Source organism: Zea mays, chromosome 3 (genome assembly GCF_902167145.1).
Source record: "Zea mays cultivar B73 chromosome 3, Zm-B73-REFERENCE-NAM-5.0, whole genome shotgun sequence".
Classification (NCBI taxonomy): Eukaryota; Viridiplantae; Streptophyta; class Magnoliopsida; order Poales; family Poaceae; genus Zea; species Zea mays.
In genome coordinates, this window is record NC_050098.1 from 78,625,257 (window position 1) to 78,652,931 (window position 27,675).

At 41.9% G+C, this 27,675-nt stretch overlaps 1 protein-coding gene across 2 annotated transcripts; it reads left to right on the plus strand.

Annotated features, from left to right (window-relative positions):
- Positions 1-2,608: 2,608 nt before the first annotated feature.
- LOC103650229 (uncharacterized) lies at positions 2,609-11,051 on the plus strand. 2 transcript variants are annotated; one of them, NR_174131.1, is made up of 9 exons: positions 2,609-3,854; positions 3,938-4,061; positions 4,480-5,551; positions 5,646-5,732; positions 9,643-9,821; positions 9,896-10,031; positions 10,125-10,371; positions 10,451-10,856; positions 10,947-11,051. NR_174131.1 is itself a non-coding variant. In NM_001398817.1 (1 exon), the coding sequence occupies exon 1, from the start codon at positions 2,921-2,923 to the stop codon at positions 3,332-3,334; it is 414 nt and encodes a 137-aa protein (NP_001385746.1). In that variant the 5' UTR covers positions 2,609-2,920; the 3' UTR covers positions 3,335-3,984. The 2 variants fall into 2 exon arrangements, 1 of the variants encoding a protein (NP_001385746.1); NM_001398817.1 differs by lacking the exons at positions 4,480-5,551; positions 5,646-5,732; positions 9,643-9,821; ... (2 more) ...; positions 10,451-10,856; positions 10,947-11,051 and having other exon boundaries at positions 2,609-3,984.
- Positions 11,052-27,675: the final 16,624 nt, after the last annotated feature.

The following is a 27,675-nucleotide window of genomic DNA, read 5'->3' on the forward strand; positions in this document are numbered from 1 at the left end:
TACTCCTTTCATCAAGTTTAGGTAATGGCCATACCTTGTTCGTTTCATCGCGCCATGATCTATTTGGTCTCTACTTGTAATTATTCTTACAGGTGGAGTATCTATTGTATATTGTCACCATTGTTCAATCCATTTGTGCTGCGTGAGATTTCTATTGGTTATGTTTGGTAATGGTGTTATGACTAAAACAGACGGTGCCATGACGAAACTGGGGGCCTTCTGTGTGTGCGCACACACGGTTGTGCTGCTCGGCATGCGTTGGTACCACAGTTAGTAGTTGTAATCCATTATTATACTATCGATGTGTCATCTCTGCATACTCTAGTTTTACCACGTGAGATTCATTATTGGTGCCAGTTTTATAATGGTGTCATGGTTAAGGACTTATGGTGCCGCAGCGAAACTAAGAGCCTCCTGTGAATGCGCACACAGGATTGTGCTACTCATCGGATGCTGATATCAAGGTCTCTAGTCACGATCCATTATGGAACTACATTGATATATTATCTTCTGTGGATTCCTTCCTTGAAACAATTCTTATGTCGTTTGTCAAGTGATCGAGCAACACCTATCATCTTTGTCGGATCAAAAGGGCATAGCCCTTTCATGTGTGGTCTCTTTTCCTTGACTTTGATGGTAACTTCACACATACACATTCCCTTTGCATCCTTTGTGTAAAGGTGAAGCCTTGGAGCTTTTTAGTGTTGGAAGGCAGCTGATTAGCTCTCAAAATGGATATTGATTTTCCCTGCTGCTGAAATGCAAGAGTTTGTTCATTTGCTCTCTTATTTAATCCATGTATTCCCTAACCAAGTCAGTTCATCTCGCATGAACAAACGGATGAACAACATGACCAAATGGATTTTTACCCAAATACATGATCACCTGTTAGCAAAAGTGAAATCTTGACCATTGGCTTACCGATGGTACTAAGAGGATCTGCTCAATGTCAAAGGTAGTTCAACAAGTTGGTTTTGCTAACTTGTAGCTACATTGTGAACAAAGGCTGAGTTTAGAGATCGTTTTATCGAGTTGTCTAAACTCACTTTAGTTCAGTCTATCCTAAAGAAACCCTGATCATGATCAAGTGAAGGTTATGAACATATGCGCAGATCTTGTGCCATATTGGATTATATTATGAGCCTATGCATCTTAACTTTACATTGTTGGCCGAGGTACTTTGCCATCCTCAGCTAACTGTTAACAGCCTAACCACAGCTCTAGTCGTGCCTCGATCGCCTCACGTGTGCTTTTCTAGCATGTGTGATCAAGTCGAGCCATGCCTAGTGCTTGATAAAATGGATTAGACACGAACAGATCCTTTCACCAGTGATTTTTCAAGTCTCTATCATTTTTCTTGGAATTGGATTTTCTGGCTAACACGAGTTAACTGTGATGTTGTTCGACATCCACACTCGTCTTGTGTGCTATGAAATTCCAATGACCACTTGTTGGTAAACCCTTTTCTGTGTGTTTTACCCAAGAGGTTGCATCTGGTTTTGTTTGGGTAAAGTCGCATATCTACCGCTCGCCCAACAGACTCAGATAGTACAGTGTCATCAGAAAAAACAAACTGCACATATCGAACCTTATGTGTTCCTCTGGCAGACATCGTCTCTATTGTTGGACATCTCTAAATTAGCTTACGGCGATGCATGCTATGTCCACTAGAAAAAACAACATTCTGAGACACTTGCCATTGCTTGGAATTGTCTCATGATTATCGCTGATATGGACATGGGTTACATGCTTCTCTACTCTTAAAAGTCTTTCGCTCCGAATCTCGGGACGAGATTCTTTTAAGGGGGGAGGGCAGTAACACCCCAGATGTTTATTGTCTCCACGACAACGAGTGCGGACTTTAACACGTGATAGCGGTGAATAACAGTCCCTCTGTCTTAATCTGTTTCGTCTGTCGCGAGTTCGACATCGTTTTATTTATCCAGGCTCTTCCTAAATTTTCGTGATGTTTGAAACATAGTTGTTCCGAAAATCGGTGCGTCCGGTGATTATTTAAAATTCATTGCTCGCGTGAATACGAATTCGGAAGCCCGACCCACTCGGATGATTTTATCCCGAACAGATTAAGGAGAATTCAACGACTAAGCTTTCAGTGTAAAATAATTTAGTCCCCTTTTTGTTATCCGTGACATCGCGTCTACAGATTTTTAATTGAATTGTCCTCTAGTCGAGTGTTGGAGTAGCGAACGGAATTCGTCTGAAGTCAACTGAATCAAATGCAGATTAAAATATCGAAGCCGAAATTCGTTTAATTCGGTCCATTTACATCCTGTCCGAAACAAACCAGACCACTGTAATTAGTACTGACAGAAAGTAATTGGTAAATGATTTAGTTTGCTAAATCATTAGAATGAAATGTGTAGCCGTATAGCGTGTCAACCCAGAATAAATCGTTAAAATTTGTGATCCAAAATATCTGCGATTTTCCTTTAAAAAAAGAGAGAAAAGAAAATCCAAAAAAAATCTACTGCCGCTTTCCTCCCAGATCTTTTCCACAGCTGTCTGATTTTTTTCCCTACGCGCGCTTATCTTGTCCACTCTCTCTATTGATTTTCCTGAAGTCGTCTTTATCTTCCTCGCAGCCTCCTAGCTCCCTCCTCTCCCTCCCATGGCGCTTGGACTTCTCCTTCTCGGCCATCTCCAGCACTGCGCCCAGCCCAGCCGCGCCGAGTTTCGCCCTCGCCATGGCCGGTGCCTTCTTTGCTCTCCTCTCCAGCCGCGCCGAGCTCGACCTCTGCTTCTCTTGCGTCGCGCGCCGAGCTCCATCCATGGCGGGAGCTCCCTCCCTGCTCGGATTTCGCCAGGCCCACGCAGCTCCCTGGCGCCCCTCTCCTCGTAACTCCCTCCTCTCGCTCCAGCTCGCCGCGCACTCCTCTGCTCGGCGCCTTTCCTGCTCCCCATGTCTGGTGCCCTGCTGCCCAGCGCCGCGCCCCTGCTCCTGTTCATTCTAGCAGCCGAGTTTCTTCTTCCCCGGCACGTCGCTCTCTCTCCCTTGTCTTCTCTCCCCTGCGCGCTAGTCGCTCGTCTTCCTGCGAGCGCCCCTGCTCCCTCTGCCCTCTCCCTGACGCGCGCCCTCTCTGCTTCTCTCCACGCCGCTGTCAGGTCTCCGGCTCCCATGTGCTCGCCCTGTGCACGAGTCGCCGCGCCCTGGGAGCTGCTCTTGCCGTCGTGGAGCTCTCATGGCCAGCTCCCACCCTTTTGCCGCGCGCCCATTTTTCCTCTTCTGCGCAGCTTCCCAGCTCCAGCTCGGCCTTGTCTTCTCTATGCTGTGGTCGGCGTTTCCCAGCGAATCTCAACGTCACCACTGTTGTGAAAATGTTTGATCCGACTTCGTCGTAGACCTCGCCGGTCGTGCACACTCCGGCCTCCTCCTGTCCATGGCCGACCAGCCCGCCATGGTGTCGCGTGTCCCTGCGCCCTACTTGTCCCTGGCCCTCGCGCTGGCTCACCTCATCGTCGAATTCCATAACCAGCACCGTCGCTCAGCTTGCCCAAATCCTGGCCATGATTCCCATCACGCCCTGTGTCGGCATGTTGGTCCGATGCTGTCGTCCTTCTTCATCCTCATCTTCGCCTCGACCTCGCGTGGTGCTCGGCCGTGCACAGCTACTGGTCATCGACGCCCCTACGAGTTGTCGGTCGTCGCTCATGTTCACCTCCATATGATGGATGGCGTGGGTGGTAATGTCCCGACGTGCTATTCGTTTGGGGTCGAGGATGTGCTTGAACCATAGAAATTCAAAGTGGATGCTGGATGTTCTTGAACCGTGGACACGTCGAAGATCCATAGCATACTGCGGTGCTCCATTCCGTAGGTCTCCAACTTGGTGCCAGTGAGACTCATTCTTACTCTATTTGTTCTCATCCGACCTTGAATTATTAGATGCTAATTATGTGTGTATTTTTGTGCGAGCAGAGGAGAGAAATTCATAGGAACCGGGTAATGAAGAAAGATTCGTGCAATGTTTGCCAAGTGTTCGATGGATTGCTCGACCTCGGATTCATTGTCATCCGCGTGTAGTTGAATCATTTTAGTCATGGTAAGCGTAGTGTTATAGTTGCTGACACGATTGGAAAGTAGATGATTAAATAGTGTGAGATTTTAATTAGTTGGCGAGTTATGCAAAGTAGCCCGGTCAGGTGGTTTAGAAAGTTAGTTAATATTCTTCTAAGTTCATTCTAAATTTAGATGTCTAATACTAATAAATCTAATTTGTTAATCTTCTAGTGTTGAATGTTAGTTAAGGGGAGTAGAGCGTGTGTATATTTTATTGTTTTGTGATGTATGAGCTACCTCCGAATAGGCTGGAAAGGCGTAAATATTATAATTAGTCTTATATCGCTAGCTAGTATTTGCTTAATATTTTGTTATAAGTGTTTCATCCTCTTCGGTGTAGATTATCTATCTTAGGCTATTTATACACGTGCTCATTCATGTGCATCTTGCATATCATTTAGGTACGTTAAGTGATCACGTAATGCGAAAGACGAGTTGAGTCAACCCCTAGATGATGTTAAGCGTGGGCTTCTCCACAAGGTGATGCTGATGGATGAACCTGAAGATGGATAAACTAAACAAGTGCCAAGGCAAAGGATGGTCATCAAGTGATCGACGTCTAACAACCACTACACCATGAAACAATTTTAGCGTCAAACATCTGACGATAAAAATAGATGTTTGGCGACAGCGAGTATGTCACAAAATAATACCATCACACTATCTGTCGGTAATTATTGTGTTGGCATCAACAAATCTGTCGGCAATAATGTCGAGCTATTGTGGCGGTTTATCCATCGGTATAAATGATTATGTGTGGCACACTGACTGTCGGGAAAACATAGCATTAGATCATCTGTCGGTACATGAATGTCTTGAGTAATTAATAAATTTCAACTAATATATTTATATAAGTTTATATGTTGTCCCAATTAATTAAGCTTCTGTCCACGCCCCTATGGCCCTGCCCACGCACGCTGCTAGGATTCAAACCGAACACCACTTGCTCCGAAGCAACAACTCAAACCAGCTGAGCTAGAGGTCATTTGTGTTATATAGTGGAGAAATATTCTTAAGAAGTAAGATCTATAGGAATAAATTAATGAATCATTTTTCCCTGGCCGAAGCGCTCTCTCTTATTCCTGTACGTGCGTCTTCTCCAATATGTGTTCTGCATATCCGCCGCTGCCAAAAACCTAGACCACTGAGTCGCCGTAAACCACCACGCTGCCGCCCCCGACGCCGTCTTACTTCGCCCTATTCTTGCCCCTTGAGACTCGAACCTCCAGCTGCCTATCTTGTGGTGCACATACGTGTTCTTTCTCCTGTAGGATCTTTGATCTCTTGTTGCTCGGCTAATCGAAACGAAAGCGCCACCATCTCTGGGCTTCAACCACAGGCAACGACGGACGCCCTGCGCCGATGCGTCCTCCTCCGGTCCCTCCCCCATCAACCACCGCAGCACCGCCCAACGCAGTGCCCTGTGACCGTGCGGTGGTGTAGTTTGCTGCTGGTGCCCAAGACTAAAGAAAGGTAGTGCAACAGAATATTTATTAGTCCCATTGTAAATTTGTGATAAAAAATTTATGGTGAAGAACTGAAGATATTTATTTGTGTTTGGCATAAGTCTGTTGCTGCTGCTAGCAAGGACGAGGGCGGGCACCGGACCACCAGAAGGAGAAGTGTGTGAACAACGCTTGGACGACATCCATTGGTAAGTGGTAATCTTTACTTGTTACTTTTCCATCTCCTGTTGATTTGCATCGGAAAAAACTAATTAATTAAGCTTTTATCTTTAATACTTGTAATGATTCCCTCTTTTCCACCCTTTTTGCACTTACATTATGAAGTTGTGAAGGGTACATTTCATCTTATTATTTGTTAAGGTACAACATGGATAAAAGGTGGATGAATGAACCTAGGTATATTTATAACAATGTACTATAAACCATTGTTTTGTAGTAATCACCTTTGACCAACATATTGTTTTTGTATCTAATATTTATAGGCACACGAAGGTCTACATAGATGGGGTAGCTAGATTTATTGAGTTTGCGTTTAGCAATTCTATAGGTGGAAACAAAATTCTATGTCCATGTAGAAAATGTGTTAATTCTCTATGGAAAGATGAAAATGAAGTCCATGCGCACTTGATATGTGATGGCTTTCAAGAGGGATACAAAAGGTGGACTTATCATGGAGAAAGAGACTCTATGCATATTAATAGTCATGACTACAGTGATATAGAGGTTGTAAACAATTCAGATGAAGATAACATAGCCAATTTGGTTCATGACTTAGCTGGTGGTCTAGATGATAAAGGGGATTTTGAAGTATCTGATGGTTCAAATGAAACTAACGTAGATTTAGAATCCATCAATCAGTTAGAGATAGATAATACCCAAGAGCTATACCTAGGGTGTAAGAAGTTCTCAAAGTTGCATTTCTTAATAAGAATTCTTCACTTGAAATTGCTTGGAGGGTGGACAGGTAAAAGTTTTGATATGCTACTAGATCTACTAATGGAGTCTTTCCCTGATGGCTTGGCATAGCCAAAAAAAATCAATGAAGCAAAGAAAGTAATTAAGTGTCTAGGACTTGGTTATATCAACATTGATGCATGTGAAAATGATTGCATTTTGTTTAGGAAGGAGTATGCTAAGTGTGATGCATGTCCCACATGTGAAAGGTCATGTTGGAAATCAAAAAGGACAAGTTTAAATGGAAAACGTGTACACAAGGTTCCATGCAAAGTTCTTCGTTATTTTCCAATAAAAAGAAGGCTTCAGAGGTTATTTCTGTCATCTAAGACAGCAAGTGACACAAGGTGGCATGATGAGGAGCGTATACAAGATGGATTACTAAGGCATCCTGCAGATTCACCTCTCTCAAAGGATTTTGACCAAAAGCACCCAGTGTTTGCTTCTGACAGTCGCAACATTAGACTTGCTTTAGCTACAGATGGTTTTAATCCATTTAGGTCCATGAATGTTAGCTATAGCATTTGGCCTGTTATTCTCATCCCATATAACTTTGCACCATGGTTTTGTATGAAGCAAACGAATTTCATTATCTCATTGCTGATTCCAGGCCGTAGATCTCCTGGTAGTGATATAGATGTTTATTTTGAGCCACTAATTGATGATCTACTATATATGTTTGTTGAAGGGGTGAGAACGTATGATTCTTCAAAGCATGAGTATTTTCAAATACGTGCTGCAATAATATGGACCATATCTGATTATCGAGGCCTAGGGTACATTGCATCATGTACTACATCAGGTGAAGTAGCATGTGTTGAATGCCACTCATATACATGTTCTCTACGATTGAAACAAGGTACAAAAAATTGTTATATGGGACACCGTAGATTCCTGGACCCAAACCATCCATATAGATTTGATACAGATTCATTTGATGGTAAAGTTGAGGATAGGCCAGCGCCTAGACCACTTTCGGGAGAGGAAGTTTTATCGCAAACAGAGAATATGCACACAGTGCATGGGAAAGGTTGCCAACATAAAAAGAAAGCAAAAAAGAAGGAAGGGGAGCCTACTATCATTTGGAAAAGGAGGTCTATTTTTTAGGCTTCCATATTGGAAGGATTTAATGTTACAACATAATTTAGATGTCATGCATATCGAGAAGAATGTGTGTGATAACATTGTCAACACCCTCCTCGGCATTCAACGGAAGTCCAAGGATAACTTGAAATATCGTTTGGATCTTCAGTCCCTAGGCATTCAAACTGAGCTTCATCCTATTCCAGTGGGTGACAAGTTATATTTACCACCAGCATCATATACAATGAGTGCGTCTGAGAAGACATTATTTTGTGAAGTACTGAAAGGAGTAAAATTTCCTGATGGTTATGCATCAGATATAAGAAACAATGTGGATGTGAAGGAGAAGAAGCTTGTTGGGCTAAAGAGCCATGATAACCATGTTCTGTTACAATATTTACTCCCACTTGTTGTGTGAAGGATATTACCAGAAATAGTTAGTGCTGCACTTATTCGTGTGGGCAATTTTTTCAAGCAAATCTATTCACCAGTTATTCGTATAAGTGATATGCATAAGCTAGAGATAGAAATAGCTGAGACTCTAAGCATTCTTGAGACTATATTCTTACCATCCTTTTTTTATATTATGGTACACTTAATGGTTCATCTCCCTACTCAAGTCAGAATTGCTGGCCCTATTCAATTTCGTAATATGTACCCAGTGGAGAGGTAAATTTTAATATATTTTAGCAATAAATTAAACTTAGTTTTACTAAAAGGAAGGTTTAACATATATGTCATTTCTCCTTTATAGGTTTTTAATGAGATGTAAGGGCCATGTTCGCACTAGGAGTCACCAGAGGGGTCAATTGTAGAAAGTTATCTATTTGATGAGAGTCTCACATTCTGTTCTCGTTATTTACCTGATGAAACTAGATTTAACCGGAAAAAAGAAATGATGATGGCTTGGATGTTAATTTAATCAATACCACCCCTTTCTTCCATAACATAGGTCGAGGATTGGTTGGTAAGCGTAGTGTCACATTAGACCACAAAACATGGCTTCAAGCACATAGATATGTCTTGTTCAACTATGACCATATAGAGCCTTACTTGAAGTAAGTTAAACATTATATTTTATAATCAATATCATCCATTTATTTCATGATTACTAAAGTATAATGTATGTTCAGTAAACATATAGAATACCTTTACTCTGCTGGTCATCAAAATCAAAGAGCAATCAGTCATTTACACTATGAAACTTTTCACGAGTGGTTTAAGTCACACGTAAGTATTTAAGAAAATGTTTATACATGATATAGTTCCACATTAATTTTTAGTGCAGTAACAATCTTCAATATCATCAGGTGGAAACAACGAGTGAGGAAGTACCTGAGTAGATAACAATATTAGCTAAGGAGCCTAACATGGTTGCACATTCTTATGATAGTTATTCTATAAATGGGATAAATTTCGATACACATTCTTATGATGTGGGTAGGTCAGTGCAGTGTAGTGGTGTAGCCCTAGTTGCACATGCCACAAGTTTTGATGGGACAAACAATAATAACCCATTATCAATGAGCAAAACTTATTATGGTGTCATAAAAGACATTCTTGAGCTGAACTACCATCAACAAGGAAAAATAGTATTGTTCAAATGTGATTGGATTGATAACTGAGTACGAGGCAAATGGGTCAAAATAGACAAGTTTGTGGTGACAATGGTCAACTTCAAGCATTTATTAAATACTGGTGACAAGGAATTAGATGAGCCATTTATTTTTGCATCTCAGGCAACTCAAGTTTACTATGTGCAAGATCCTATTGATGCTGATTGGTTTGCTATTTTAAAGTCAAAACATCGTGGCATTTATGATATGGATGAAAGGCTAGACAATACTGCAGAAATAGGTTCTTTCTTGCCTGATTTGGATGCAAACACACAAGTTAATGTATCTATTGGTGGTAGTTGTTGTGTTAGGACTGATATAGATGGAATAATAATGATTGTCGAAAACCAACCTAGGAAGTAAGATATGTTTATATTTGTGTACACAAAAATGTTTCATTTTACGTTGTAATGTGCGATTGTAATATCTTTATGTCTTGATTCAGGAGGAAAGTTTGTAAGAGGAAGAGGAATGGGTAAAGAAACGGAGGTCAATGAATATGAACTACAAAGGGCTGCCAACATAAGAGAAAATGTGAAGAGGATGAGATCTCTTAATCTCCATGTACCTAGTACTATGGTTAATGAAGAAAATGGATCACATCGAGCCAATAAGAAACACAAGGTTATTTATTCCCCTATTTAATAAGTTCATGTTTTGAACATGCATGTTGAATGTTTTTACTTCTTTGAGTGTAGGCAATGACATTAGCACCTTCAACTAATGGTCCTACTTTGTGATCAAGGACTGAAAGAGATATTGTTGATGATAACCATGAGGATATTACTTCTGAAATTAGTTATGAAGAATTCGAATATCCCATCAACGATGAAGGTAAGAATCAAACAAACTTTTAATTCATTGTAGCACTTTTGAAAATAGTTATCAAGAAACGTTTTCATCTGTTTTATCTCCTGCAATAAGTAGAGAAACCTGTTGGGCATCAAAATATAAGAAAAGGAAGGGGCCCAACCTTGAAGAAGGACATATATTCAAATAGTGGTGGGCCTAAAATCTGCATTACCCTTAATGAATATGGACAACTTGTTGGTCGGAACAGCAAAGAGTTTGGTAATTTATAGGAACTTTGGCGAGGAAAAATATCCCAGTTTCTTATGAGGATTGGAGACTAGTTGATTCTAAAAAGAAGTTCGAGTTATCGACAAAAGTGAAGGTAATCTAATTCTGTGAGTTAATTTAGATTGGCCTATTGTTAGTAGATTTGGTAATCAACTGCATTTTTGTTGAAACAGGAATACTATGAGGTGGATGAATCTGGTATAGATTATGTTATAACATCTGCAGCAAAAAAGTGGAGAGAGTTTAAGGCTAGCCTAAAGAACAAATATTTTGATGAAACATTGAGTTTTGAAGAACTTATTGCTAAAAGGGATGAAAGGGTGAAAGAATCTGATTGGGAGTGGTTGATAACTTATTGGATGTCTCCAGAAGCAGAAGTACATGCTAATTTGTTTTGAATCACTTTTTTGAGATGTAAACCTTCATTAAATTGTTGTATGAATGAATTTGTGTTATAGTTTTGAAAGATTGGTATTTACGTTGTAGGTTCGTACAAACAAAGGTAAAGATAACCGTTCAAAGCTGACCATGTCGCATGCAGCTGGCAGCAAGAGTTATGCTCGTGTGGGGCATGAATTGGTAAAAATTATAATCACTAGTTTGTATAATCATTAGTTTCATTTATGAAAAATCTAGTCAATTACTGGAACAAGTCATTTTTTCTTGTAGGCCGAGCAATAAGGACGCCCTGCAAGAAGAAATGAAATATATGTTAGAACACACACGCGTAACAACAAAGAAGGGGATATTGTACCTCTACCTGGAGCAGAAATATTCATTGTGAGTACATACTTATTTTTTATTTCTGTAATACTAAAGTATAGGTGAACACAAGATATTATATATGTGGTCTTCTTAAGAATAAATTTGAAGAAGTTGTTGCTGAGAAGCCAGAATTGAAGGACAAAAGTATTGAAGATGGTGATTTATATGCAGATGTTTTTGGATAGAAAGAACCAAGAGGTCGTATTCGTGGTTTAGGTTTAGGACCAATTCCACAAGATGTAGGCACCCCTGGAACTTAAATGAAAATATCAACAAAGCTTCAAATGGCATTGCAAGCTCATAGTCAGTCTGAGCAAGAGGTTAGAGCCTTAAGACAGGATATGAATCAGATGAAAGAAAAATGGATCAAATTTATCAAATGATGGTAGCAGCACAAGGGGTGCAACATATAGAAAGCCCTTCACAACATGGGTCTAATTCTCGACAGGTGATATAATAGTGCATATGTTTAGTCGTTTATCTCACAATATGGGTCTAATTCTGGACATGTCCTATATCTCACTAACACTTTTTTTTGCTTTAGAACTCAAGGGTGCACCGGTCAGATGTGGTGGCACATGAGAACAATGGCAATGACCATTCACAAAATGTGGTCGAAGATGACTTGCATCTTATTAGGCATGTGGCAAGCACTATGGGTTATTCAAGGAATTGTGGAGGCATTAATACTATTGAAGAGCAAAGCCACAGGCGAGACATCGCAACAATGGTACCTCAAAGAAATCATGGATCATCTGAAAATCCAGATGATAATCATGTAAGTTTCTCATCTATCACTTCATATTTTTGTTTAATTATTTGAGATTTGTAATCTTACTTCACATATTTTATTAGGTTGGAAAAGAAGTCATATTATATTCTATGATGAGATCAGAAGTTCCTGTTGCAATAGAAAATATTATCTCAACCGACCCAACCACCAAGGTGGGAGATATTCCTCTTGGAAGGGAGTTTGCACAAGTTTTTGTGACTCGCGTGCTAAAAAGGGAAACTACTCTACCACAACCATACATAGGTGTAGAGACTATGGGGGATGCCCTTTTTATGCCCGTTACATGGCCAACGAACAAGGTAATTCTACAACATTGTATTTTATTTATGTAATTAATGGAACTAGCTTCTAATGTTTTGTATTCTAAGGTTTTGCAACAGCCGGTAAATATTTTCTTCCCACCATATATAGTTGTGTATAAGTGTGGAGTATAATTTATTTGTAAACTACGCAACACTTTTCTCTTCATTTTCAGTCCTTTTCCCTTCATTTTCCCTTCACTTTCAGCTAGCAGTTTCTGATATTTGAAACTTTGAATACATATGAACACTCCATAAATTTTCAGCCAGCATTTTCCCTATAGAAACTGAAGCATACATGGCATACATATCATATATTCCCTTCAAGAAACCGAAGCTGTCATACAAAAATTTAAGCATTTTCCGTACAGAAATTTTCAGTCAACATTGTCCCTTCATTTTCAGCCAACAGTTCAGATTACTCAAAGTTCAAATTAGTAACGGAGGATTGTGACCTTCGTTAGCTCATAACCTGTATAGATATTACTCAAAGTTCAGATTACTCAAAGCACTAACAGCAAATTCGTGTAGACCTCTGAACGTATAGTTTTTGTTTCATGTGGCCAATCATCTAGACATCTGAACGTGTAGACCTCTGTATGTGATTTGGTCATACTGATCCCCATGTTTGAACGTGTAGTTTTTGCTTCATGTGACCATTTGGTCATACTAATCCCCAAAGACTAATGTTAGTGTTCTCTATATTGTCTCCTGGAATAGTGGGTGCAATGCTTTTATGTACACTGGGAGCACGAATAAAGGGTACTATCCCTGGTGCCAAGTTCCCTTCCGTGATCATCTTTAGTTTCATCCCTACTGGCCTTATCTGCAGGAACCTCATCATTCTCATTGTGGTAAATTTGAGAGAGGGTAGGTTTAATTAAGAGTATCATTATCAACAGACATTGCAGCACACTTTGTGTCAGGGGCAGTTCCTAAGTCAGTTCTGATGTTAGATGATTTTTTGCTCACATTGTGTGCTTTCATAAACTGCTCTGGAGTGCTCAAGTTTTTTCCAGTAGCACCCACTACATTGCTAGCAGAGACAGTTTGTGTCAGCGGCAGTTCCTAATTCAGTTCTGATGTTAGATGATTTTTTGCTCGCATTGTGTGCTTTCATAAACTGCTCTGGAGTGCTCAAGTGTTTTCCAGTAGTACCCACTACATTGCTAGCAGAGACAGTAGGACCTCCACTGGGTGCATGGATAGCAGAGTCAACATGAGATTTTGTTCTGATCTCTCTAATGTATGTGTTGAGTAGTTTGAGCATTTGCAGGAACGGATTATATATATATATAATAAATCCAGGCATCACATACTGATTGTTTTGATTATGCATTCATTTTTGAAATCCTGGATTCGAAATTGAAAAGTAAGAAAAAAACAGAAGAAAAGGGAGAAGAAAACTGGAAATAGGAGGAATACAGGAACAAGCCGAACCTGGACTGAAAATTCATGCGGCCACAACAGGAATGTGTTCACGTGTGCATGCCATTGATCGGTGGGCCACGTTTACCTGCTCAATCTCCTTTGCGGGGACTCTGTTGGAACAAAATGCCGGATTGCCGTGCAGTGAATAGGGATCCTTCTGTCAATACATCTGCTACTTAATGAGCCTGTACCAGCATCTTCTGTTTCATCTACAGAGTCCTTAGCTTGAGCTCCCATTATCTCTACTTCCCAACCATTGAATGAAATAAATTACAAGAGTTAGATTACAATACATATACTATATAAGTTTGCCTATTAGCTTGTGTCCAAATCACATACAAAGAAATAAGGTGTCCATATCAGGTTGTCAAGATGAACTTAGGAATTATAGTTTGATGCAGAGTACAATTCTTTGAAACCTGAACCAGAATGATATAAGTTTGCCTATTTTCTCTATAAGAATCGCTATCTACTGGAACATAGCTATTAACTGAAAAATGTGAATTAAGTTAAATATTATCATTTAAACTATCTATGAAACAAACTGTGCCAATTAACCTGTCAATAGGACTTAGGACCAGAACAATGTTACACATGAATTCAGATCTACAGTTTATAAAAGTTCAGATTTACCTACTGTGTCACTTTATATGTCATCTTATTTTTTTCTTAGCTCTGAAAACTTTGTTCACATCTGCTGCAGGAAAAGGTGCTGGAAGCACAAATGATCGGAGTTGATTCTTGAAGTGTGTGAGAAAATATTATTCACATGCATGGTGGCCATTGGTAACACCCAACTGTTGGAGACATTTTAGTTTGTTAGATAAATCTAGAGACTTTTGCATGTAATAGAACTGAAAGGTCACTTCAGAATTTAGAAAACATGTATACTACTTATATTTATATGTTCATCAGGCAAATTGTGTTCCAAACAAATATATGCGGGAATCCAAAGTCATGGATCTATCTCTTTTAGTAATCAAATTTCTTATATTCAAGTTGCCTCGAAGTGTGTATTGTAACCAGTTTATTTATTGTTTCATTAGAATATATTTGTATGCATGTATTTTTTTTACCGGACACAAAGAACAACGTCAAACAATCTTTCGCCATATAGACTTTTAGAGACAGACTTGTTGTCGATACAATAATTACATCGCCCAGAATATGTGCGATGGCAAAGACATGTCTATCGGCAATAACAAATACATTACAGACAGATAGGTAGTCGGTATTCCTATGTCTGTCGGTAAACATTATTGCCGACATGACTTTTAGCGACACACATTGTCTGTCGGAAAAACTCATTGCCAACAGACTGTGTGACGCTATTCAGGTGTATTACCATCAGATAGTCTGCGGGCAATAATGTGTCACGGTGTAGTGAACACTATCGTAGTGTTATTCCAGGCAAGCCCCTGTGCATTTACCCCTTCCTTGTATTTTTAAAAAGACTTTTATACACTTAAGTCTAGTGAAATGTGCATTAAGTTTATAGGAATTGCTTGGAAATTATTTGATGCATTGACTACCTTGATATCCATTCCTGTTATAGATACTTCTTTGGAAGTATCAAATATTGTTTTCAAAAATGCTTAGCCCTGCTTAGATCTTGTGGATAGAGGCTGTATTTTGCAATAATGCCTAGCTCAGGGGTTATCCCGAGGAAGGATGGCTTCTACCTGCAATAATATTTTCATTGGGAGCATGGTGGGATCTTACTACAAAGTTCCCTATAATGCTCTTTTCATCCTAAGGAACACAAAACAATCCTAAGGATGGAAGTACTTAAATCGAGACTTGGGCTAGGAACAGGTGATGTTCCGTCCAGGTTAATTAAGGATTGGATGCGTATGTAGGCTTGTATGATCAAGGACTATCTTAACTAGCCACATGCCCTAGATATGGGACATGGTAAGCTTGAACCCGGTTATTCCATACATGAAAAGACAATCGCGCACTGGGAGTGGAGAGATGGCGAGAGTGGCACGTACCCTCCTAGCAAAGGACCGCCTAAAAGGGGTGGTGTGCTCTCGGGTGGCTCGGACCTGTTCATTTAGTGGAGGATCCGTGGGAATGGTAGAGATATGCACGAGTTGCGAGAAACATATGTCGTGTGGTTAGAGATCCTCAACTGAGTAAATCGATTCGGATCGCCGTTACATCCTCGGAGAGTGGAGACTTGATCTCTGACCTGCAACCTAAGTCAGGATGTAAACATTATGAATAAAAAAGATGTTGTATTGATGAGATGGTGAAATTAGACTAGATGCAACCGGAGTTTATTAATATTTAATCTGGCGTTAAAATATTGAAAGTAAGGACTCACTTTAGTAAGCTATTTCTGTAGAACTATCTAAGTTGATTCTTGCTAAAGCCTTTTCCTTGATTCCTATTTAACCAGCATATCCTTGAGAGTCATTTTTCCTTAGTCGGGTAAGACTTGCGAAAGTACACTTCGTACTCAGGGTTTTCGAACGCATGTTGTTGCAGGTACTAGATTTGTGCTGCTGGGAATGGTGTTAAGCGCCCGTGGGCATGACCTTATTATAAGTCTAAGTACCTCTCCTATACTTCTTATTGAGATTGTCATTGCGCTAGCAAATATTTAAAACTTATAAATAATTTATAACATTTCAAAGTTTATTTCTTTGAATCACTTTTGTAATCACTCCGGTAAACATAAAGTAAATTTGTTGTAACTTGTAACTTTTTGTAATAAAGAAATTCCGCTGCAAAATGTTGGTGTGTGATTTGTGTTTACTTAATCTTGCGTCTTGATTGTAAGTGGTTTATCCGGGGTCCTTGGGACACTCGGACGGATCCTGTTATCTTATCTGGTGCACGTGCATAGCCGTCTGAGGTCTTTGAGACAAGGTCAGGTGCATGTGGGCCAAATAACTTGGGAGGTTCTGCCACACATACGCCCCCGCTTGCTCCCAACCCTGCCCGAGCACAAGTTCACCGGCGTTTGTCCCGTGCACGGCGTGCCAGCGGCCGCCCGAACCCCGGCCACCGTAGACCCACCGCTCCAGCCCTCCTCCACTCCATCTGACCCCTCGGTTAGCTTCCTCGGAGTTCAGTGAATCTCACCGAGCCCGCATACCAAACAGCACCTCACCGGAGACGCCGGATTGACACCGACGGACTTCAACCGGCCGCCGCCGCACGTAGACCGAGCTACACTGTAAGCCATTCGTCGATTCCTTGCGCCTACAACATCCTTGACCTCTAGTGAAGCTCCTCGTGCTATTTAATTGAACTCTATCGTCGTGAGTAGGCCGGAGCACGAGTCGCCGACGAGCCCGACCGCCTGCGCACGTGGCCAGGCCTACTCCGGCCATCACCGTCGGCGATCCACCCTCGTGACCGCTAGGAGCTCCCGGACCTCACCGAGCCCTCCACCGGACCTCTCCTATCGCCGGTAAGCCGCGCCGCTGTTTTCCCCTCTGCGGCTACTACTTCGGCGAGGAGGGAGCTCGGGTTATGAAAGAGAAAAGCCAGGGGGTTTTTGGAAACGTCAATGACTCTAGTGAATAGTTTCCAGGGGCACAGATTTAAGGATTTGATTAAAAACAACCCAAGGGGTCCCGGTGCAAAACAGTTTTTCATAAACCTTTAAGATTTATTCTTTTAAATCAGTAGAGAACTTGAAAAATTCATAAGTTGAGTTTTATTGAACCAAATTTGGTCAACTAATTTTGCTAAGTGCTAAATATTATAAACTATTCAGGAAAAATAATAAACACCCTAATGTCTGCAATATTTTTAGAGTTTGGATTTAAACAAGTATACTGCCCAAACCTTAATAAATAAAGGAAAAATGGATAGACTTTTAGACTACGACTAAGAAAAAAATGGAGGGATACTTACCTAGCAGATGCACTGTTTAAAAATATTAAACTTCCTAGTATACTAGGATAAGAAGAAACTAACCATTAAAACATGTATTGGCCCAAACCTTAAGAAAATGAAAAAGGGAATTTAAAATAAGAACCAGAGGGCAACCACATTTTTCCTAGCTTTCTTAGGTGATATAGTTCATAAGAAAATTATGTTGAACCCTCTGTTAGTACAAAAGAAATGCACCACATTTTATTTTATAAAAACAGTAAGAACTTAGAAAAATCCTATAAAAATAACCATAAGGAGAAAGCGCCCTAATCCTTGGGATAACTACTATTATGCTAGTATGAATCTAGGAAAAATACAAGTTCTGTTGTTTGATATTTTTAAATGACAAGTTAGTTATAAGTGCCTTTTTGACATTAAACTTTAGAAAATCACAACTAAATAAGCCTTAAGTCACTTTATGTGATTTTTGGCACCGAGACCTGTCATTACCCATAGATGTTGGAAAAAATAATTTTTAGTGCAGAACCCCCACCTAAATAAAAGTTGTAGTACAAAGTGACCATCCACCCTCACTTTTGTTATCTTGGCCTAGAGTCTATCCTAATTATTCTTAACCTCAAATTTGTAGAACATACTACAATGCTAAATATTAGCCCACTGTAATTTCTGTAACATTTTTGGAAAATTATAAATCACTATGGTAGTTCAAGCCTACCTGAAAAACATAAGTAGAAAATGAAAAGGAGAATTAGTAGAGATGAAGAATGTTACCCCCACCCCTGCAACCAAACCTCCCTAAGTACCTACAAGAACCATGAAGGATGTCCAAACATCTTGATTCCAACCAAAACCTACTAGGCAAATATAAAACACTTAGAGCATCATATGATAAAGAAACCCTAGTACCACTGCCTTATATTATCTCACCCTACATCATGTTTACTAAATTTTTGCATCTCATTAACATACATGTCTCTTATTCATTGCATTCGATAGATTGTAATCTCGCTGACGGAGAGTATGTCCTCATTCCGGAGCCAGGAGTTGCTCAGGAGGTAGTCCCTGAGCCAGCACCAGAGCCTGCTACTGAGGACCTGCTTGCCCCAACTGTTGAAGGCAAGCCCCGGTTTTATGCATAACCATTATATATGTTATTTTACTACACTTAATGTTTGTAGGCTTGTACTGTGCACTTAAGTGTAGGAGTTGACTGAAACCCTAGTTGCATGAACTCAAGGTACCTTTTGAGATGGATACTAGTATGCTAGGTCGAGTAGCTGCTTTACAAATTAGGGATCTCGGTAGAAGTCGAGGGATTTTTCTAGCACTCGCGCGAGGTCAGGAATTGGTTGTATCCATTTTTATATTGGAATGATGATGGTCTTTGGACAACGATCCATGGGGATGCATTGTCTATGGGAGGGAAATTGGAATAAGGACTAAGGTGTGGTACCGTGTGTCAAGCGTTTGAACGTACTAAACACATGCCGAGAAATATGGTAAATCGGTAAGCCTAGTACCTGAGTGAACCTGCCCACAGACTTTATCCCTCACGCGACCTGACACGTAGTCTCCCATTCCGGTTGTGGTGGGTACAAGTGCGGTCACTGCACGACGGCAGTCGGGGTCAGTGAGGCATTGTACATTAAGGCGGTGAGCCTTGTTCTGTTGCTAGGGAATCGATGGGGACGGTTGATGTGTGTGGGGACGGAGTGCCTCTCCACATTGTGTGTTTAGGTTTACCTTGCAAGGTTAAAACTCGATTTGAATCGTCTGCTTCTCGCAGCTAATGATACTACTTGATCCATGCTGCTGCATTGAGTAATAAGTGAAAATGAGATGACTGGCAAAAGATGTTGATTGACATAATGTTTGGTACCATGTATGAATAGCTAGGTACTCATCTAGTTAAAAGGATCATACTAAAACTGGAAAAGCTAAAACTTGATTTTAGACTCAGCTAGTGCTTTTGGCAAACCAAACCCCTCAGCCAAACACCTCCATGTCTAGAGGTAGAGGAGTAGACTCCTCACACCGGGTAAGTCTAGTTGAGTATTAGTATACTCAGCCTTGCTTGTGGCATAATTTTTATAGGTTCTCTGGAGGATATGGTTGCTGGAGTGACTTGGCCGTCCACCTTGCCACCTGGTTGGACAGTCGAGTGGGACCCTACCTCAGCAGGAGAGGAGCAGGAAGAGTGATGGGCCAGGCTTCCCCATCCTCCCTTTCATTTACCGTTAGTTGATTTCCGCTGCATCGAGAACAATGGTTACCACTTTCGCAAAACTCCGATGATGTTGTAATAACATTAAGTAGTTCTTTAATTTATGGTTTTATGCTTTATTGTAATTCCTCTGTGCCTCACCTTCGAGTGAGTATGTGGTACTTAATCCTGTTAGTGGCCTTGTCGGACTCGATCCGAGGGACTAGCGTTTTATTCCCATTTAAGTGTGGTTTTGCCCTCAAGGCGAGACTCGGACACTTAAGTTGGAATAATTCGGACGGTTCCGCCACAGCTGGTATCGGAGCTCGTACCACCTCAGAGAAATCAATAAACCATAATTTCTGACCTTTTTCAAAAGTAAAACTCGATTAGAAACCAAGTTGGATAGCTGTCAGGACGATATGGATAGACCTAAGACATGAAGCCTTTGGATACTAGATGGGTAGTTAGGTGGCTAATGGAAAATGCCTTACAGGCTACTACGGTATAAATAGGGGATTCTGTACCCCATGTTTGATGTGAGGACGCTTAGGACGAGCATGCATGCATCCTTTTTCTTGTTTTGTCATCTTAGTAAAAGGTCATTATCAACGGTAACATACATAAATAAAGAAACATCCATAACAAGATTTAAAAAAAATCTATAGCGAAGATTTCAACTTAACCCTAGAAAAGCCAATTCCGTAGAAGTTTTCTAGTCTTTTGCACTGGTTCCTTTTATTTTTGGTGTTCTTTTCTTTTCGCTTACACTTGCCCTTGCACAGATGACTTCTCACGTACCCACGGACGGAGGGAACACACAGTCCCACACAGACAGTCTTGCACGAGAGGGCTTTCCCCGCACTTTGTGGGAGGTACTGCAGGGAGCAGGTTACACTACGCTTCCACAGTACACGGTGCAGCTGTTCGAGGAGCACCGGGTACCTCGCTGTAGGGTGAGGATGACCTTGGAACCTCATCCCCTATAGCCAGGCTGGCGTTCCTTGGACTTAGAGTCTTTCGGTTTCAGGGCCGATGATACTATTGAGTCCACGGCTCTGCACGTGCTAATGACCTTCTTTGGATTTCACCCCTTGGAGCTGTCAACCCACCCCATTGGCTTGTTCCCCGCTGAAAAGGAGGACGATCCGATGTGGAAGGATCGGGTTGAGCACGCCAAGGATGTGTGGGCTCTCTACCCCGGGAACACCGCTCACCTGACGGTTCGGTGCATGAGTGCCCTGTATCGTCTGCAGGCCTTGCGAGGTGAGGTGATGTCCAAACTTATGGGCCTAGTGGAGTCTACCAAGATCACCCTAGATAACCGGGAGGACCTTGTTGTCGACTTGTCCACTGAGCTGGTGGAGAAGGATGTCTAGGTGGAGCAGATGGCCAACCACATACAAGAGCTCGAGGATCAGGTGGAAGCCAGGGAGAATACCATTGAAGTTCTGGAAGATCAGCTCCAGACCACCCAGCAACAGCTTGAGGAAGCCAACCAACATTTGGATCTACACCATCAAGAGATTGAGGACATGGAGGCAGAAGGGGCCGATGAGGATGTAGATATCGAGGGAGGCGAGGATCTGAATCTTGCATCTATCTTAGACACTGCTGGCTTAGGAAGACCACCTTCCCCCGAGTCTAGTGTTGCCTCGTTTGCTCATTAGATTCCAGGGTTAGGGTAGAAGTGTGCAGCAGTAGAACTCCTCGAAACTAGCTTAGCTTTTGCACCTTGGAGGTACTAGGCTAGAGAGTTGAGTATTTTGGGCACTGCTGTAACCGTTGGAAACTCTTTTGGCAAGATGAATGATGGATGGTTCTTATTTTTAAGTTTATGAATGAAATTATATCCTGTTGGTACCAGTTGTGAAAGGTGAGGCAAACTTGGGTCCTTACAAACCTCGTTGTTTAAGTTCCTTTATCGTATGCAATCATGGATTTTAAGTATAACAACAGAACCTCCTAAATTTCAGATGGCAGGAAGAGCGCGCTGTGGACAAAATGAGCGCATTCCTCCACCACCGCCGCAGCCTCCCACCATGCAGGAGCTGATGGCTCAGCAGAATAAGATTCTGTGGCAGCTCGCTCAGCGTCAGCCACCGCCTCAGCACTATGGGGGTGGTGATCACCACCAGCGTGCCCTGGCAGCAGCTACCTACCAGAAGTTTCTCAGTACTCAGCCACCGTTGTTTACTAGGGTAGAAGATCCACTTGATGCTGATGTTTGGCTCAGGGTGGTGGAATCCAAATTCCCACTACTTAATCGAGATTGTTCAGATGCGTCCAAGGTCCATTTTGCCGCCCAGCAGCTTCGTGGGCTCGCTCGGACATGGTGGGACCATTTCCTCACTATGTAGCCGGCTGACCACATGGTTGAGTGGGGAGAGTTCAAAGCAGCATTCCGAGGGCATCACATACCAGCATGCATCATGGACCGCAAGCTCAATGAGTTTCTGGCACTCACTCAGGGAAGTCATACCGTGTTGCAGTACGTCCAAGCTTTCAATGACCTATGTCAGTACGCAGGCTACCATGCTGAAACTGATGAGAAGAAGAGAGATAGATTCAGGAGGGGCCTCAGCACTAAGCTCCGTGACTGTCTCAACACAGTTAGGGCCAACAACTACAATGAGTTGGTCAACATGGCCATCTCTCAGGAGGATTGCATCACAGCCCGCCAGGCAGATAAGAAGAGAAAGACCCCTATGGCAGGACCATCAGCACAGCCTCAGCGCTTCAGGATTGTGTCCGACACTCAGAGCAGAGGACCTCAGCAGCAGGAGGGGCGATGGGTGATCCGACCACAGCAGCAGCAGCAGGAACCCAACCGCTCCCAGTTACCTGCTCAGAGGAACAACAACCAGCCACAACAACAGTACCGTCAGAGCAATGATAACAAGTGTTTCACTTGTGGCAGCACTGGACACTATGCCAAGAAATGTCCCAGAAACCAGTAGAAGCAGGGTCAGAATGTAAATCAGAACCAAGCCTAGAGGCAGAAGGTGCAAGTGAGGCAGGGCAGGCTGAACTTCACCACATTGGCTGACAATCCAGAGGGAGCACCCGTCATGACTGGTATCTTTTCTGTTTTGAATTACCCTGCAGTCGTTCTTTTTGATTCTAGTGCATCACACAGCTTCATCAGCGCAAAATTTAGTGCCAAATGTCAGCTAACCTTTTACCACACAAATGGGGGTATTACGATTTCAACCCCGGGAGGCAGGGTTGCCACCTATCAACTCAACCGGCGTGTGCCAATAAAATTGGGTAGTCTTGTATTTAAAACCATCATCCTCATCATGGGATTGGAGAGCGTGGATATCATCTTGGGAACTGACTGGTTATCACGGCATCAGGCATTTATTGACGTCGCAACAAGAGCCATTGAAATACACTCACCTTTTTGTGGATAAATCACATTGTACTTGCCTAACCAGGGTTAGGGTTGTACCCATTCTTGTGCACTCACCATGATAGAGTCACCCGTAGAGAGGATTCCAGTGGTCTGTAAGTACCCTAATGTTTTCCTAGACGAATTGCCAGGGATGCCACCCAACAGAGATATAGAATTTGCCATCGAATTGCAACCAGGGACCGCACCTATTTCTAAAAGGCCATATAGGATGCCTCCAGCAGAGTTGGCAGAACTAAAGAAGCAGTTACAAGAGTTGTTGGACAAGGAGTTCATTCGCCCAAGTACTTCACCATGGGGATGTCCAGCCTTGTTCGTAAAGAAGAAGGATGAGAGTCTAAGATTGTGTGTTGATTACCGCTATTGGATACTTGTTCTCAAATGCTATGAATTAAGAACAACACAACACAAAATGTTAATAATCAAAGACCTTCGTCCTTCGAAGAATTATCTCCCTTAGGATATAATGATCTACAGACGAAGGTCATGAAGGACATACCTTCATCATCTCGGTATGTAATAATGAAAGTAGGAACATAAGGAACATGGAAAATAACATGAATAATCACATTAAATCATCGGATTATTTATATTCTCATTATTCAATCATGGACAAATATTAATAACAGTAAATTACATTTGTACCTTTGGCTTGACAGAAGGTATGAAATCAAATGCGACGTGCGAGTGAATACCAGACAGCGTGAACAGTACTGGGGTACTGTTCATCTATTTATAGGCACGGGACACAGCCCGGACAAAATTACATTGGTGTCCTTGATAACTAATCACAACCAAAACACAAGTTATCATGGACTAAACGTTCTTTTACTATTTAAGTTGGTGCTGCCCTTTGTCTCAAGGCATGTCGTCATGCCGAAGCTCCCTAGATTATACTTCGGCTTATACCTTCGTGATGTGTCTGCTTGCATGTCAGCCTGCCGAAGGTGTTTTTGCTTGGAGGACCTTCAGCGAAGAAGAAGGCCCCCAACAACCTCTCTCTCAATGCGGTGACTATTAAAAACAAGTATCCTTTGCCCCGCATTGATGTCTTGTTTGATCAATTGGTCAGAGCCAAGGTGTTTTCCAAAATAGACCTTCGCTCTGGATATCACCAGATCAAGATCAGGGCCTGTGATATTTCGAAGATGGCTTTCTCCACCAGATATGGACTTTGAGTATTTGGTGATGTCATTCGGGCTGACAAATGCCCCGACATATTTCATGTATTTGATGAATTCAGTATTTATGCCAGAACTGGACAAATTTGTGGTGGTCTTCATTGATGATATCCTGGTATATTCAAAAAGTGAAGACGAGCATACAAAGCATTTGCACACAGTACTTCAGCGGCTACGCGATCATCGCTTGTATGCCAAACTCTCTAAATGTGATTTCTGGCTAAAGGAGATCAAGTTCTTAGGTCACACCATCTCTCAAGATGGGAAGTTGACCCTAGGAAAGAATTCCCGAGAGCGGTCAGTTGACCAAACTCCAGCCTGGCGCACCGGACAGTCCAGTGCACCCAGACTGCGCAGAGTCTTGGCTGCTCCAGCCAAGTCTTTTTCCTTTTGTATTTTCTCTGATTCTAGCACTTAGACAAATATGTTAGTACACAAAAAACAATGTATTAAGTCTAGAATTATACCTTATTGATGATTTGCACTTCATCCACCATTTTGCACGATTTACACTTAAACCATTTGTGTTGGGCACTTAATCACCAAAATACTTAGAAATGGCCCAAAGGCACATTTCCCTTTGAATCTCGCCCTTTTTGGTGATTTATGCCAACACAACAAAAAGCAACTAAAAGAAGTGCAACATCAATGAAAATGAGAACAATAATTGTTTTTGATTTAAATTTGGCATATATGGATCATCCTTTGCCACCACTTGGTATGTTTTTGCAAATCAAACTCAATTTCCTATCTCTAAGTCAAATTCACTTGTTGAGGCATAGAGAGAGGTATTCCAAGAGAAATTGATCAAAGATTAAAAAACAAAGACCGACTTTTGACAAAAAGAGACAATAAGAGAATTTTGACAAAACAAAGACTCTAACTCTACTATTTTCAAAATTCTCAAGTGGTAGCTGATCCATTTGCTTGCTTTCGCCTTAATTTCTCCCCCTTTGGCATCAAGCACCAAAACGGGATCATTTTTGGCCCTTTAACCCCATTTCCTTACCAAAATCTTCAATTAGGAGTAAAAAGGCAATAAGAGTATGGAGATGAACTTGGAGTAAGTTACCCTCTCATCGGAGTGCAGTGGAAGTCTTTTATGGTCCAAGTCCACCTTTCCCTTTCAATTTACTTTTGAGACTAAAACACGTAAACTCAAGCACAAGGTTAGTCTCAAAGTGTCAAGTTGTAGCATGCCTCCCCCTAAATAAGTGCATCACTTGCAAATGGACTTGTGAGGTCCGGGGATCATGTGTACAACTTGAGCACCATAAACAAGCAACAATATGCATAAAAGAACATGATCAAAGGCATAGAACACATGTATGCTATAGATCAATCCATGTTACGCGAATCTAAGACATTGAGCTCACTACGCAGCCTGCAAAAGGTCTTCTCTTCTAAAGGCTTGGTAAAGATATCGGCTAGCTGGTTCTTGGTGCTAACATAAAACACTTCGATATCTCCCTTTTGCTGGTGGTCTCTCAAAATGTGATGCCGGATGTCTATGTGCTTAGTGCGGCTGTGTTCAATAGGATTATCTGCCATGCGGATTGCACTCTCATTGTCACATAGGAGTGGGACTTTGCTCATATTGTAGCCAAAGTCCCTGAGGGTTTGCCTCATCCAAATTAGTTGCGCGCAACACTGTCCTGCGGCAACATACTCGGCCTCAGCGGTGGATAGGGCAACGGAAGTTTGTTTCTTAGAACTCCAAGACACCAGGGACCTTCCTAAGAATTGGCACATCCCTGATGTACTCTTCCTATCAACCTTGCATCCAGCATAATCGGAGTCTGAATATCCAATTAAGTCAAAGGTAGACCCCTTTGGATACCAGATCACGAAGCAAGGCGTAGCAACTAAATATCTAAGAATTCGCTTAACGGCCACAAGGTGGCACTCCCTTGGATCGGATTGAAATCTAGCACACATGCATACGCTTAGCATAATATCCGGTCTACTAGCACATAAGTAAAGCAAGGAACCTATCATAGACTGGTATGCCTTTTGATCAACGGACTTACCTCCTTTGTTGAGGTCGACATGTCCGTCGGTTCCCATTGGAGTCTTTGCGGGCTTGGCGTCCTTCATCCCAAACCGCTTGACCAAATCTTGTGTGTACTTTGTTTGGGAGACGAAGGTGCCGTCCTTGAGTTGCTTCACTTGGAACCCAAGGAAGTAGTTCAACTCGCCCATCATCGACATCTCAAACTTTTGAGTCATCACCCTTCTAAACTCTTCACAAGACTTTTGGTTAGTAGAACCAAATATTATGTCATCGACATAAATTTGGCACACGAATAAGTCACCATCACAAGTCTTAGTGAATAAATTTGGATCGGCTTTCCCAACCTTGAAAGCATTAGCAATTAGAAAGTCTCTAAGGCATTCATACGATGCTCTTGGGGCTTGCTTAAGTCCATAGAGCGCCTTAGAGAGCTTACACACATGGTCGGGGTACCGTTCATCCTCAAAACCAGGGGGTTGCTCTACGTACACCTCCTCCTTGATTGGCCCATTGAGGAAGGCGCTCTTCACATCCATTTGGAACAACCTGAAGGAATGGTGAGCGGCATAGGCTAACAATATGCGAATAGACTCTAGCCTAACCAGAAGAGCAAAAGTCTCCTCAAAGTCCAAACCTGCGACTTGGGCATAACCTTTTGCCACAAGTCTAGCCTTGTTCCTTGTCACCACTCCGTGCTCGTCTTGTTTGTTGCGAAACACCCACTTGGTTCCCACAACATTTTGCTTGGGACGTGGCACCAGTGTCCAAACTTCATTTCGCTTGAAGTTATTAAGCTCTTCCTGCATGGTCAACACCCAGTCCGGATCTAGCAAGGCCTCTTCAACCCTGAAAGGCTCAATAGAAGAGACAAACGAGTAATGCTCACAAAAAATAGCTAATCTAGAGCGAGTAGTTACTCCCTTGCTTATATCACCCAATATCTGGTCGACGGGATGATTTCTTTGAATCGTTGCTCGGACTTGAGTTGGAGGGGCTTGAGGTGCTTCTTCCTCCATAACATCATTATCTTGTGCTCCCCCTTGATCACACGCCTCCTCTGGATGAACCTGTTCATCAGTTTGAGTTGAGGGATGCACCATTGTTGAGGAAGAAGGTTGATCTTGCTCCTTTTGTTCCTGTGATCACACATCTCCAATCGCCATGGTGCGTATTGCGGCCGTTGGAACATCTTCTTCATCTACATCATCAATATCAACTTGCTCTCTTGGAGAGCCATTAGTCTCATCAAATACAACGTTGCTAGAGACTTCAACTAAACCCGATGATTTGTTGAAGACTCTATACGCCTTTGTATTTGAGTCATAACCTAACAAAAACCCTTCTATAGCTTTGGGAGCAAATTTGGAATTCCTACCTTTCTTCACTAGAATATAACATTTACTCCCAAATACACGAAAGTATGACACGTTGGGTTTGTTACC